General features: G+C 32.2%; 1 protein-coding gene across 5 annotated transcripts in view; it reads right to left on the bottom strand.

Annotated features, from left to right (window-relative positions):
- Positions 1-14,438, bottom strand: part of LOC126887293 (uncharacterized) — a 138,704-nt gene that overhangs the window by 33,009 nt on the left and 91,257 nt on the right. For all 5 annotated transcript variants that reach the window (XM_050654702.1, XM_050654703.1, XM_050654705.1 and 2 more), the window contains one exon: positions 2,877-3,008. In XM_050654702.1, the coding sequence (XP_050510659.1) occupies positions 2,877-3,008 (132 nt within the window). The remainder of the gene's footprint in view (positions 1-2,876; positions 3,009-14,438) is intronic.

Below are 14,438 nucleotides of genomic sequence, written 5' to 3'. Positions count from 1 at the left end.
ATACAGAAAATTTGATTACACATAAAATATAGCAAATTAAATTTTATACAATTTCATATCTATCACTTTTTATCGTCAAGTAACCAACAAAAAAGTTATAAACAAAAATATGAGAAAATTTTGTAAGAAGTTTCCTTTTTCCGTTCATTTTACAATAAAATAACATTATAGCTATTTTATAGAGGATTTTTCAACGAACAATTTCCACCATAACGTTGTTTAATTTTATTTACTTATCTAGGTTTTACAGCGCTCTAAACTTGACCAGATTCTCGAATTCTCGTAGATAGAAAAGTAAGCCTAACGTAAAAAATATTAAGATAGAAAAGTAAGCCTAACGTTTTGTTTTTATTGTATCCCTATGAGCATTAAAAAATCCTCATTACTGAATAGAGAATTGAAGAACCTTTTAAATGAGCTACCACACGGCCCCTATTCTCATTTAAAAAAATCATCGATTACGTCATCACGCCCAGACGAATGACGTCACTAGTATACCATTATGCCACAATATCATAACTTAAAAATAAAAATCGACCTGTTTCGGTATTTTTCCTTAAAATCGCCGGTTTAGTCCTGTCGCCAGGGGGGGTACAACGGCCTCCTGTATTCAGATGGACTTACCCAAGTTTTTATTATGTATTTTGGCCCGTAGAACACGATTTTTTTGGGTAACAGTTGATCCGGATGTCGATAAGATTGTTATAAACAAAGAAGTTGAGGAATTACATAACAGCGATTTCTCGCAAAACAAAACCGGTTTTTGTATTTTTTGGGCCATTCTAACCAAAAAATGTTCCTACAAGTTTTTTCGTAGGATGCATAGTTTTCGAGATAAACGCGGTTGAACTTTCAAAAAATCGAAAAATTGCAATTTTTGAACCCGAATAACTTTTGATTAAAAAATAAAATAGCAATTCTGCTTACAGCATTTGAAAGTTCAAGTCAAATTCTATCGGTTTCAAATATATACATTGCTAAAAATTTATGTGTTTATTGCTAAAAAAGCTATAAACACATAGTGTTTCCCGTGCCTAATACATGCGTTTACATGCATGCTACGTAGAAATAGCCTCGCTTGCACTTGTACCTACTCTACCTACTCGTTCGATTTTAAATGAGAAATCATTGAAAACATCACTCCAGCACTAGGTGTTTATACTTTTGTTTAACAATAAAATAATAAATTTTTAGCAATGCAAATAACTAAAACCGATATACTTTGACTTGAACTTTCAAATGCGGTAAGCAGAATTGCTATTTTATTTTTTAATCAAAAGTTATTCGGGTACAAAAATTGCAATTTTTCGATTTTTTGAAAGTTCCACCGCGTTTATCTCGAAAACTATGCATCCTACGAAAAAATTTATAGGAACACTTTTTGGTTAGAATGGTCCAAAAAATACAAAAACATGTTTTGTTTTGCGAGAAATCGCTGTTATGTAATTCCTCAACTTCTTTGTTTATAACAATCTTATCGACATCCGGATAAACTGTTACCCAAAAAATTCGTGTTCTACGGGTCAAAATACATAAAAAAAACTTGGGTAAGTCCATCTGAATACAGGAGGCCGTTGTACCCCACCTGGCGACAGGACTAGTTTACGAAATAACGAATTTATTCCTTTCATTTGCACCATACTGTCGGTGGAAAATAGTGTTGCGCACGCTTGATTAGCAATTAAAAAACAAAGGAGTTTTGAATATTGTATTGCAAAAAACTCTTCGGGATTTCATCAATCGATGTTTAAAGAATATCCACCTACCTTGGCAACATTCAAATTTTCAGTTTTTCACATAGTTTTTGAGGGTTAAAAATGGCCTATTTCGCAATTTTTCAATTTTTAATCGCTTATATGTCAAAAACTATCATTTTTAGAGAAAAGTCACCAAAGACCTTTTCTGTTTGAAATAATCCAAAAAACCTAAAAAAACTTTTTTCCATGCAAAAAAAATAATTTTAGGAAAAAAACAAAAAAAAACGTTTAAAAAATTTTTGACCACCTTTTGGTCCTGGCAACATGCAAATTTGTTAAAAGGAGTCCTTTTTGAGTAAGATTGTGAAAAAAATCCGAATCAGAATATTTTTCCTAGCGGATGCGCAGTGGCTTTCTGGACTATAGATAAATAAATAAAATTAAACACCTTTATAGTTGAAATTATTAGCTGAAAAACCCTCTACAAAATTGCTATAATGCTATTTTATTGTAAAATAAACTGCAAAAAAGTTATAACCTCCAAAATGAAACTTACAAAATTTTCTCTTATTTTTTTTATATCTTTTTTGTTGGTCACTTGACGATAAAAAGTAATAGAAACAAAATTGTAGAAAATATAATTTTCTATATATTATGTTTGATTAGATTTTCGGTAGGGTTGGTAGTTTACGAGATATAGCGCGAAACCCCTTTGCACTCCTTTTCCAAGATCGCGGCTGGGGAACAAGGTTGGCGACCCCAAAAACTTGAACTTAAGCTTCTACTGATCCCCCCTACATATTAAAAAAATAAAATTGACTCCTCTAACAAATGCAAGGTACGGCCTAAAAAATGTAAAATTTGAATGAACTAAACGTAAAAAAACAAAAAAAAAGTATACGCAATAGAAACGGTTTTTTTTTCAAAGAGTGAGCGTTATAATATATCGAATAATGAAATTAAAAGACGCATGAATCAAATATACAGAACAATTGAAAGAATAGATATAATACCATTGATATTGTATGGATACATGAGGCGCATGGAGGAATATAAATGACCAAGAAAAGCTTTTAACTACAGTCCAGCAAATAGAAGGAAACGAATTAGGCCATAAACTACATGGATTAATTAGTAAATGATAAAGTAACATAATTCAATAATAATATAGGTACTTACAGAACACAACAGCCAAGAACTCTTTTGTGTCTATGTAATGGTATAGCTTTTCCCTATTGATTTCTTCGATGCTTTGGTCGTTTTTTTGGTCCATCATCCACTCCAAAACTTCAGTTTCGTCTAGTAGGTCTCCTATAGGATTTCAGTATACAAAGATTTATATTAGTTTACTTAGGATTAGTACAATCCTCTTTCTAAAATGGAATGGTACTCTATCTTTCATATATATTGTGATTTTTTGTATCGTATTACTTTTAGTCTTGTTTGTTATCTCTAATATTAAACTAAGAGCAAAAGGAAGGTTTATTTAATGGAATTTTACCATTACTTAAATCTAGTCTTTATTTTTTTTAAATCTTTAACTGAGGAAGAACCTGTTTTTAAACAAATAAAAGATGGATAATTTTTCTACAGTAACTTAAGAAAATATGCATTTTTGCCTATCATGGTCTACAAAATATGACATTTTTATAGGAACTGTACTGACGATTCTCCACCAAATCACTGGCATACTGTCAGTACATTCAAAAAGGCAGGCTGGGAAAAGTACTGAGAAATGCTAGATTGTGAGCTACCATGCCCTCAACCAAAACCAGAAAACTACGAAAAATCTGTGTAATTAATAAAAATATGTATATAGAATAGTTATCCACAGGGGATCTAGACAACAATATGTTCCCGAGATGTTCGGCGAGCTCAAATATTTAACGAGAACATACGAAACCCTCTATGCAGCTGGCCGTTTTAGCCCAGAAATGGTTGACTGCTTAGTAGCTCTGTTCCAACAGCTGAGTCAAATCACAAAAGAAAAAGTGGTTCGAAACCGTAAAAAATGGATAAGACACATAGCATAGAACCTTGTTAAAAAACTTAGCGGTGATCTTAACAAACATAAACCACCTTGTAAGGTTACACCAAATCAAATCGTTACTCAACTCCTTGTGAGTAAAAGAACGAATAACCGATATAAAGTTCTAAACACAAGAAGAAGACTGAATCAATAAATAAACCACCTAGGAACTCCATTTACAGTACTCCACGACGCGCGACGGTATGAACAGGTTAAAAAAACGAGAAAGCTGCAGGTGTGGATAATATATGCAGTGAGTAAATAAAGCATCTGGACCAGGAATAGCCAGGGAGGTAGTGTCAAATTTGACCGGAGCATTTTAGCATGGCTGCTTTCTTTTTATTTAGTTAGGTATTCCAAAGCTTATTACCAAATGATGTGTCAGCTGGCCCAAAACCGGGAATTTTAGACAAGAAAAGGTAAAATATTAAACTTGATAGAAAAACGCTACAACTTAATTCTTAATAGCCTTGCTGACTTCTCTCCTAGTTTTCACTAAGGCAATCCGGGTTCAAATCCTGGCGTTGATATTTTTTTTGTTTTTAAAATTGACATTTTATTTTGAAAAATAATTATTTTTTAATAAGGGCGTTATTCAGCGCAATACTGGATTTATTGTGTTTTGATTGATTTGGTCACTTTCGATAGCTATTTTCTATTGGATACATTCCGTTTGGAAGGAATTGGCTGTATCCATTGGATATATTTCATGACAAAGCTATTTAGTATTAATTTAACTCGCTCATCATACAGAAAAACATCCATTTTTATATACCTATTATAGAGAACAGGGAAATATTTAGATTGCTATTAAAAAATGGGGGTTGGTGATAGAAAAGTGAAAAATTAGGGTTGTATGTATCTTTTGGTTCTACATCATATTACATTAAGAAAAAACAGTTTGTCCAAAAAATAAAAAAATGTCGGGAGGGGGTGGGGAGGGCAACCCCCCTTTTCACTTAGATTGGTCGTACTAAGTCAGGAAGCTTCAGGGGTTCATTTACAACAACCTTGCTCATTAAGGTCAATCATAATATTTATGATCAAATGCATAGTTCTATTTCATAAGTTCTATGCATAATTATATAAAAGACATACATATTTTTTTATATTGTCTCGTATAAATAATACAAACGTGGTATTATAAAAATAATTATTTTTAAAAATAAAATGTCAATTTTTAAAACAAAAAAAATTTCAACGCCAGGATTTGAACCCGGTTTGCCTGAGTGAAAGCTAGGAGAGAAGTCAGCACGGCCATTAAGAGTTGTAAGTCACGTAGATAAATATTTGACATAAGTTGTAGCGTTTGTCCATCAAGTTTCATATTTTACCGTTTCTTTTCTAAAATCCTCGGTTTTGGGCCAGCTGACACATCATTTGTTAATAAGCTTTGGAATACCTAACTAAATAAAAAGAAAGCAGCCATGCTAAAATGCTCCGGTCAAATTTGACACAACCTCCCTGGCTAGGAGTCCAAAAATTGACTTTAAACTCTATAACAGGTACTGTACAGCCTGCGAAATTCCAAAATCATGGAGATAATATAAAAATACCAAGAGCTATAGACCTATGTCCTTGTTGTGTCACTATTTTACACTCTACAAGAGACTCATCTTGGTCAGAATGGAAAAAATGTGGACAAACCCCTCATCCCACAATAAGGAAGCTTCAGACCCATTAAATCTTGCACCGGCCAAGTCCTCGCACTAACAGACCATATTGAAGATGGCTTCGAAGAATAACTCTTCAACAGGGGCTGCCTTCGTTGATCTGACAGCAGTCTATGACACAGAAAGGTACAAGACATTGCTCCACTAATTGTGCGATACTCTCAATGGCCACCATCTAGGTAGGGTTGTACATTCTTTACTGCAAAACAAACGTTTTCTCGTTATCCTGTAGGGCAAAGTAAGTAGATGGAGTTAAAAAAATGACGTTCCAAGGAGACATTTTTTAGCACTAATGCCTGTCACCTTTCACATGGAAGCGAACCAGGCCTAAAATTTGGGCACGGTACTAGAAGAATAATGTCTTTCAATATATGTACATACAAACTACTAATCCACGCTGACTGAAACCAAGCACTTTCTCTATACTCCAGGCAGCATTTGTTTTGAATTGAACATTTTCCAGATGAGTCTATTTTTTGCTGGAGTCACTTCAGTATTAATAATCACGACATGCGCCAGTCGCAAATCTTGTGCTAAATTTTTTATTTAATAAAAAACTAATAAAAATCGGAAATTTTTGCTTTTTGTGCCCATATTTTCGCCTATAACTCAAGAGATATTGCTCCTACAAAAAAAATTATAAAAAATAAAAGTTTTGTTTTTAAATTTTTCAAAGATTTTGACTCTAGAGATAGAAAATTTAATTGTTATTGCTTAAAAAATAAAAGTAAAAAAATGGAGCTTCTTCTTTAAATTTTCTCGACTTCTTAAAATGTAGCATTCACTAGGGAATTTATAATATTTAACTTATAAATAGTAAATAAAATATGGACGCAAAAAGCAAACATTTTTGATTTTTTCAAATCTTGTTAAATAAAAAATTAACGGGAACGGAGCAAAATGCAAAATTTTGACGCATGTTAAAATTTTCAATGTGTTTTAAATCTATTTATTTTTTTGGAATCCTGAGAAAACTAATAAGTATTTTTGAAAAAATTAAACGCAAAATGAAAGATTACATTATTACCGAGGGCCGAAAGTCCCTGAAAACTTCTATAATGTTTATTTTAATAAGTTACAGGGGTGAAAAGAAGAAAGATAATTTAGTGTGATTTTTAATTGCAAATATTTCATTCAAAAGAAACTTTTTGGTTATACTAAGGGCCTAACTGGTTATACTACGGGACTTTCGGCCCTCGGTAATAAAGTATTCTTTTATTTTACGTTTAAATTTTTCAAAAATACTTATTAGTTTTCTCAGGATTCGAAGAAAATTAATACCTACATTTAAAACACATTGAAAATTTTGACATGCGTCAAAATTTTGCATTTTGCTGCGTTCCCCTTAAGAACAAGGTTTACGACTGGTGCATATCGTGATTATGGATACAAGGTACATCCTAAAGTGACTCCAGCAAAAAATGACTCCTATGAAAATTGTCCAATTCAAAACAGATTCCGCCTGGGCTATTGGTGGATGATTTTTTAAAACAGTAGTTGCTTGTTTGCTGTTTAGTAAGTGATTGTAGAAAAAACGTTGTGTAACAAGCAAAAAGTAACATTTTTTTTCTTAAGTAGAGAAATAGCCCTAGAATATTGTTACTTTTATCAGATAAAAATCTATTATACGTACCTTTTCAAACGAGAAGAAAGTTTTGAAATGTTTTTTATCTTATATATCCATTATTCCAGCTCTCCAAGTAGTCACTTAATCACAGCTTAGATTAATCATTATAAAAAAAGTACGAAAAGGATAACAATTATTTATTTTTAAACTCAATAAACAAAAATGTACAAGTGCTGTATTTTTTTTTGAACATGCGAGGTGTGCGGCAGTGTTCATCCCGAATGCAACTAAATCTTGATGAAGATCTTAATTTTTTTGAGCACGTAAAGCCATCTTTGATTGAGGTGGACTCGGGATTCTTAGATTTAGCCTACTTTGTTGTTTATTTACAATAATTTGTACATGCCTTTTGGAAGAGTCAACAAAACACTATGGTAAATAATAAAATAATTATTATGGTTATCAGTTGTTTTTGAACATGTGGTTACTCTTTTTTTAACATATTGTTAAATGAGTAAAAAATTAGTAGTATTCATTGATGTATTTAACAGCCCTTTAAGGGCTGTAGCAGTATGATGATGATAATGATGATGACGATTTCTGCCTTTATACCGTTTTTTCATTCTTGTCACAATGACGATTTATAGCAACTGTTTAAGACCATTTAGCATGAGTAAATCAGTATATTTTAAGACCTTTTTGACTCATACTATCTGAGAAACAGAGGCCAATATTTATTGAACTAAAAGAAGACTCTATGATCATAGATCGTAAAAATATCAAATGAATTGAAACAATTGACTAAAAACTAATACACAATAACAAATACCTCAACTTTTCAACTTAAATCAGTAAAATATGCTTATACAGAGTGTAAAATTTGAAAAAAATACTGTTTTGAACATTTCTTATAAAATAGTTGATTTTTATATCTTTTTTCTATTGACGTACATACTCATAGTATTTTGTTGAATGATGTACTGAAATAACAATAAAATTAACAATATATACAAGTTTCATCTAGCCTATGACAATAAAAAAGCTAAAAGACTACTTTATGTTTATTTGTAAGATTCCTAAAAGTAATTAAGTAGCCCAATATTGGTAAGGGGTTCCTAAAATTTGAGCAAAAGTGTTAATTGGTGAAAATCTTGATTACTTTTAGGGCAAAAGTCAAACTTGTGTGGCATAAAATAGAAAGAAAGATCAAGCGCTCGAATATAAAGCATTGAAAGATTTTGAACTATTTTAAGAAAATATTCGATGGTTTATTCATCAAAATTCTAAAAAGTATTCCTTAATTTTGAGTTCCCTTTTAGATTTTTGAGGTTAATATTTTATAAAAAATACAACTTTTTTATAAAATTTCTCATAATAAAATATATAATAAAAATAAAATTTTATAAAACAAATATTTTAAGAAATATACGTTTTTATAAAATAAATTTTGATGAAAAGTGACATCTGTTAAAACAATTTTCATAAAAATAAATTTTTATAAAACAGTGTTTTTATAAAATACATTTTTAAAAATTTACCAAAAATGGGATTTAAAAAACAAATTGATAAAAAACAGAATTTTCATAAAAAAAATAATTTTTACAAAAAAGAATTTTCATAAAAATCAAAATATATAAGACTATTGTACAGAAATTCGTTTTTTGTAAATAAATTTTTATTCACATTGCTTTTTTTATATTTTGTTGGATTTTTTATTTTGTGTTTTATGGAAATCTTAAAATATTTCAAAAATATGGAAAACATGAGCCATGTTTAGTCAGCGCATTCAAAAATTCTTATTGCATTAAAAAGTGTTTAACTAAAACTGAAATAAAAATGAGCTGGTCTCATTCCATAACGACCTCTGTGTGGACTGCAGGATAACATTGTTTCTTTCGAAGACTTCTTCAACGATCGAGATCAATCTTGTCATGGAAAATTTGTCGATTAGTGTGATACCTACCACCACCAGATATATTTACCAGTGCCAAAAAATCCTTTCTTGGCCTTTCCTTTGCCTTCCTTTGCTCCGGCTTTGTCCTTGTTACCGCGTTCCTCCTTCGTTTTGATGGGATGGTTAGCTTTGGATATGGTTTTCAGGGGTGTGGAGTCTTCTTTGACCGCTTTCTTTGGCGAGAATGACTTAGCAGTTACCTGTATAGGTTTCACGTCATATAGTGAAGTTTGTTGGTTAATTGATTGCATTTTAAGTGAAAACTTTCAGATGAAATAGGTCAAAAAATTTTGAAAAATGAGAAAAATTTAATTTTAATTTTTTAAAAACATTAATATGGCTATTTAATTGCGACGTATACGCATGTCTGGTTGATTTCGAGAAAACGTTTGATCGAGTACGGTACGCCAATATATTGCAAAAAATACTAACAGAAGCAGGAATTAACAATAAAGATCTGAAAATAACTATTAGAAACATTAGAATCAGATCGCAAACCTCAGAGTTGAAGGAAGGTGAACTTGTGAACCGACTATGTAAAAATCATGCATGGAGTGAGGTAAGGCTGTATTTTGTTTCCTTTAATCTTCAATCTCTTCTCTGAAAGAATATTTATCGAAGCATTGCACGAACCTGAAAAAGGTATTCTACTAAACGGGTACCGGCTAAATAACATGAGGTGTACAGATGACGTCATAATATTTGCGGACAACCTAGAAGACAAGGATGTATTCTATCTCCAAGTATTTTTAATTTCTATGGGGAATATATAATGAGAAAAGCACCGACAAATGGAATGGCGGTATTTCTATCGCAGGAAAGAAGATCTCAAATCTCAGATATGCAGATGATACAACATTAATAACTGCATCCGAAGAAGAAATGTCCAGCCTGCTGCAGCTAGTGGAAGCCGAAAGTAATAGATGTGGTCTCAAGATAAATAAACAAAAAACAAAAATTATGATAGTAGATTATTCAAATTCACTTCAGACAACACGAGCCTTAGGCCAGTTTGAAGTGCTTAACGAGTTCAATTATCTAGGATCCCACATCAGTAATACAGGATCTTGTGAAAGAGAAATACGTTGGAGAATAGGCATGTCCAAAAACGCTATGAGTCGATTATCGAAAACCTGGAAAGATCGCTCCTTGTCGAAAAACATCAAAATAAGATTAGTACGTGCCTTAATTTTTTCCATATTTAATTACGGATCCGAAACATGGACAATGAAATCGGACGACAGAAAAAGGATTGACGCCTTTGCAATGTGGTGCTGTAGAAGAATGCTTCGGATCTCATGGACGGAACACAGAACAAATCACTCAATCCTCCAAGCTTAATATTCATATTAGACTTTCCTTTATTTGTCTCTCCACCGTCTTAAATTTTTCGGCCATATTGCAAGAAGAAGTGATGATAATCTTGAGAGACTTATATTTCGGGAAACGTTAAAGGGCGCAGAAGTATAGAGGTCAGAATCAAGTACAGAAAGTCAGTGGAAAAGCATTCTCTGAATCCATGGGGGAAGCTCAGGACAGAAGCCGATGGAAAGAGATAGTTGTTCGTATTATAGGAAATCACGACACTCAGCAATGAGGAAACGACTGAGGAGGAGGAGAAGACGTACAAGTAATTATGAACAAAATAACTTATTACAGTCAACAATATGGACTCAATATAAACGTAAAGAAAAGAAAGCTTATGATCATGTTAGAAATAGATACAGGGTGGGGCATTAGTGTGACAAAGTCCAATTACTCGTTTGTCGTAAGAGATACGAAAAAAAGTTATTTAGGTAAAAGCTGAGGCACACATAGTATCAGATTTTTAAAATATTTTCAAATATACAGGGGCGTCCGTATTGACAGGGTGACACAAACTTATGTTTTTTTAAATGGAACACCCTATATATTTTTACATTTTTGGATTCTCCTCGAAGTTTCCTTTCTTAAAATATAGGGTTTTGTGATATTATACGAGGTAGTTTAAAAGTTAATTACGTTTTTCTGTTAATTTCGTAGCAAAATCTACACCCTGTAGAATTGTAGTGATTTGACATCAAATTTTCTATTTACATTCAAACGATTTTTAGTATAGTCTACTACTGTTAATCATTAATAGTATAGCGAAATGTTTAATTTTAGTATACAGGGTAGGTCGAAACTCGGAATGAGTATTTTCTGAGTTTTCTTAAATAGAACACCCTGTATTTTAGTATTGTAATGAAATTATATTTTACGGTACTTTTTTATTTCTTAAGCATTCCCTGTGCTTTAATTTGTAAGTTATTCGTCATTCTTTAAGCAAACATTAATTGCAACAAAAATTACGTAAAATTTCATTAGGTAGCCGTGAAAATATCCAATAAAAGTAATTTTTCGAAGAAAAATACATAATAATCTAGCCTGATCCTTAATTTATTAATATTGGATGAGATATCCTAATACATTCGTAGTTAAGGTTGTTGGTGCTTAAAATATGAATCAAACATACAAAATTCTGCCTAGTTGGCTATGACACAAAATTTGCTTAAACATTTGACATTATACTATTTATATAGTTCCAGTTGACTTGATACCATTACTAATATTAATTTTTCTAATGAGGAACGGATTAAAATGGCTTTGTGCTAGGAGAGTATAACAAAAATTAGCTACTTGCCAAGTAGTGACAACCAAAAAGAGAAACTTTTGAAAGTATACTAAAACGGTTTCAACAGACTAGATACTTAGATTGTAAGAACGATTGTACCAATATGCAGATCCTCAGTGACACTAAGGATTACATTTAATTGCTGTTTTCTTCACTTACAATAGTTTTTATCCGAGCAGATTTATCATAATCTAAGTGATCAGTCCGTTGAAACCGTTCTAGTATATTTTTAAACGTTTCTCTTCTTAGTTGTCGTCTATCAGGGAATTTCTGATGAAAAATTCTTATTGCTACTGGCACATTTTTGTTATATTCCACTAGCACCAAAATCTTATTAATCAGTTTCTCATAAGAAAAATACATATTAGTAATGGTAACAAAGCAACTGGATCTATAAAAATAGTATAATGTCAAATTTTTAAGGAAATTTAGGGTCATAGCCGACTAGGTAGAATATTGTATGTTTTTATTCATATTTTGCGCACCAACAACCTTAACTACGAATTTATTTGGATATTTCATCCAATAGTAATAAATTAAGGATCAGACTAGATTATGATGTATTTTCTTTTCCAAAAATTTTTTTTGATTAAATATTTTCACAGCCACCTATAAAATTTCCCGTAATTTTTCTTACAATTAATGTTTGGCTTTAAGAATCACGAATAACTTACAAATTAAAGCACTTAGGTATAGGGAATGCTTAAGAAATAAAAAAGTACCATAAAATATCATTTCATTACAATACTTAAATACAGGGCGTTCCATTTAAGAAAACTCAGAAAATACTCATTCCGGGTTTCGACCCACCCTGTATACTAAAATTAAACATTTCGCTATACTGTTAATGTTCAACAATAGTAGACTATATTAAAAATCCTTTGAAAGTAAAATAAAAATTTTATGTCAAATCACTAAAATTCTACAGGGTGTAGATTTTGCTGCGAAATTAACAAAAAAACGTAATTAACTTTTAAACTACCTCGTATAATATTATAAAACCATATATTTAAAGAAAGGAAACATCGAGGAGAATCCAAAAATGTAAAAATATACAGGGTGTTCCATTAAAAAAAAAACATAAGTTTGTGTCACCCTGTCAATACGGACGACCCTGTATATTTGAAAATATTTTTATATTATGGTACTATGTGTGCCCCAATTTTTACCTAAATAACTTTTTTTCGTATCTCTTACGAGAAACGATTAATTGGACTTTGTCACACTAATGCCCCACCCTGTATAGTTGTTCCATTTTAACTTTGCCCATGCGTCATGATTTATTTTCAATCAAATTATATCAAAACATAAAATGTAACGTACGTCTATGTGTATAGTATATAGTATAGTATACAGTATACACAATATATAAATATACACATCGACATGCGTTTCACTTTATGTTTTGACTTAATTTGTTTGAAAATGAATCGTGGCGCATGGGCAAAGATAAAATGGACCAACTATAACAGAAGGTCAACTCTACATCAACCAAAACCATATAGAAAGAGTGACTCAATACAACTACCTCGGTATCATAATAAATGAAGAATGAACCAACAACCAAGAGATAAGAGCGCGCATCTGAAAATCTAGATCCACCTTCAACTGGACAGCGGCCTTCTTCAAGAGCTACAACCTCTTACTTGGCATGAAAGTAAGAATGCTGCCATGCTACGTCGTCTCTGTCCTTTTCTATGGTGATGAATTGTCGACCCTGAACGAAGATGTGCAGAAAATTTGAAGTATTTGAGATATCGGAAGAATACTTAAAATCCCATGGATTAACTGGGTCACAAATGAGGAGTTGTTTCAGGCCAAACATTTGCCATACAACGCTGATTTTGGCTAGAAATAGAAGCAAAAGCAAAGGTCATATATGTTCCAGAAGACTGATATGGCACAACGGCAAAGTGTGGAAATAAAAAAAAGTTTATTGCAAATAAAATGACAAATGAAGATTTTTTCAACCAATAATTTAGAGAGAAATTTGAGGAAGAAAAACATTGACAACCATCCTATGAACTGGTTAAAAATTCAACGGATCAGGCCACAAAAAGTTAATCCTTACGAAATAATGTGCAAAGAAACACAAAAAGACAGGAAGAAAAGGAAGATCCGTAGCTGTAAAGAATGTAGCGAAGACATAATCGATCATTCACTTTCATTTTCTCTCTAGTATAAAAAGCTCTTTCGAGTATACAAAGCTCTCTCTAGTATAAAAAAATACTTTTTACAAAAATTATGTCATGATTAAAAATTTAGGTTTATTTAAGATATAACTTTACGATGTTTGGATACAGCTTTCACTTAAAATGCCAACAATCTTCAAGAAAACTACCAAGTTCCTCTTACCTGCTTGGATGGTTTTGGAGCCGGTGTGGGCTTGGCTTGAAGCTTGGCAACCTTGCTGGCCTTTGCGGGGGGTTTGGGACAGCATTGATACGGTTGGTACTGTGTTGGATTGGCGAGGGCAGTCTTACCTCCCATTCCGATGTAGAAGCAGCCATCTCCTGCAGCATGAAAGAAACATAATGTCAGAATCCACTTGAATAAACACATGAAAATAATAATAACAAATAAGAACGTTACTGTTAGTAGAATTGTCAAACATGGTGAGAACATGAGAGTCTGACACTATGCCTATTTCATGCAATGCTAGGAAAAGGCATGCGCTTGCACAGGCTAAGGCTAAGGTATCGCCAATCCAAAGCTGGGTACTACCGTCCAGGACTGCCGGACTCTCGATTTAACTGAGGGATTTGGTGGGAGGTACCGGAACTTTCTTTAGTCTCATTTTCGGCATTGCCCAAGTCAGATAAGTATACTTTTTCTCATGAGGATCTTTCAGTGCGTCACAGTTTT

This window comes from Diabrotica virgifera, chromosome 6 (genome assembly GCF_917563875.1).
Source record: "Diabrotica virgifera virgifera chromosome 6, PGI_DIABVI_V3a".
Classification (NCBI taxonomy): Eukaryota; Metazoa; Arthropoda; class Insecta; order Coleoptera; family Chrysomelidae; genus Diabrotica; species Diabrotica virgifera.
This window is presented reverse-complemented; position numbering and strand designations above follow the sequence as displayed.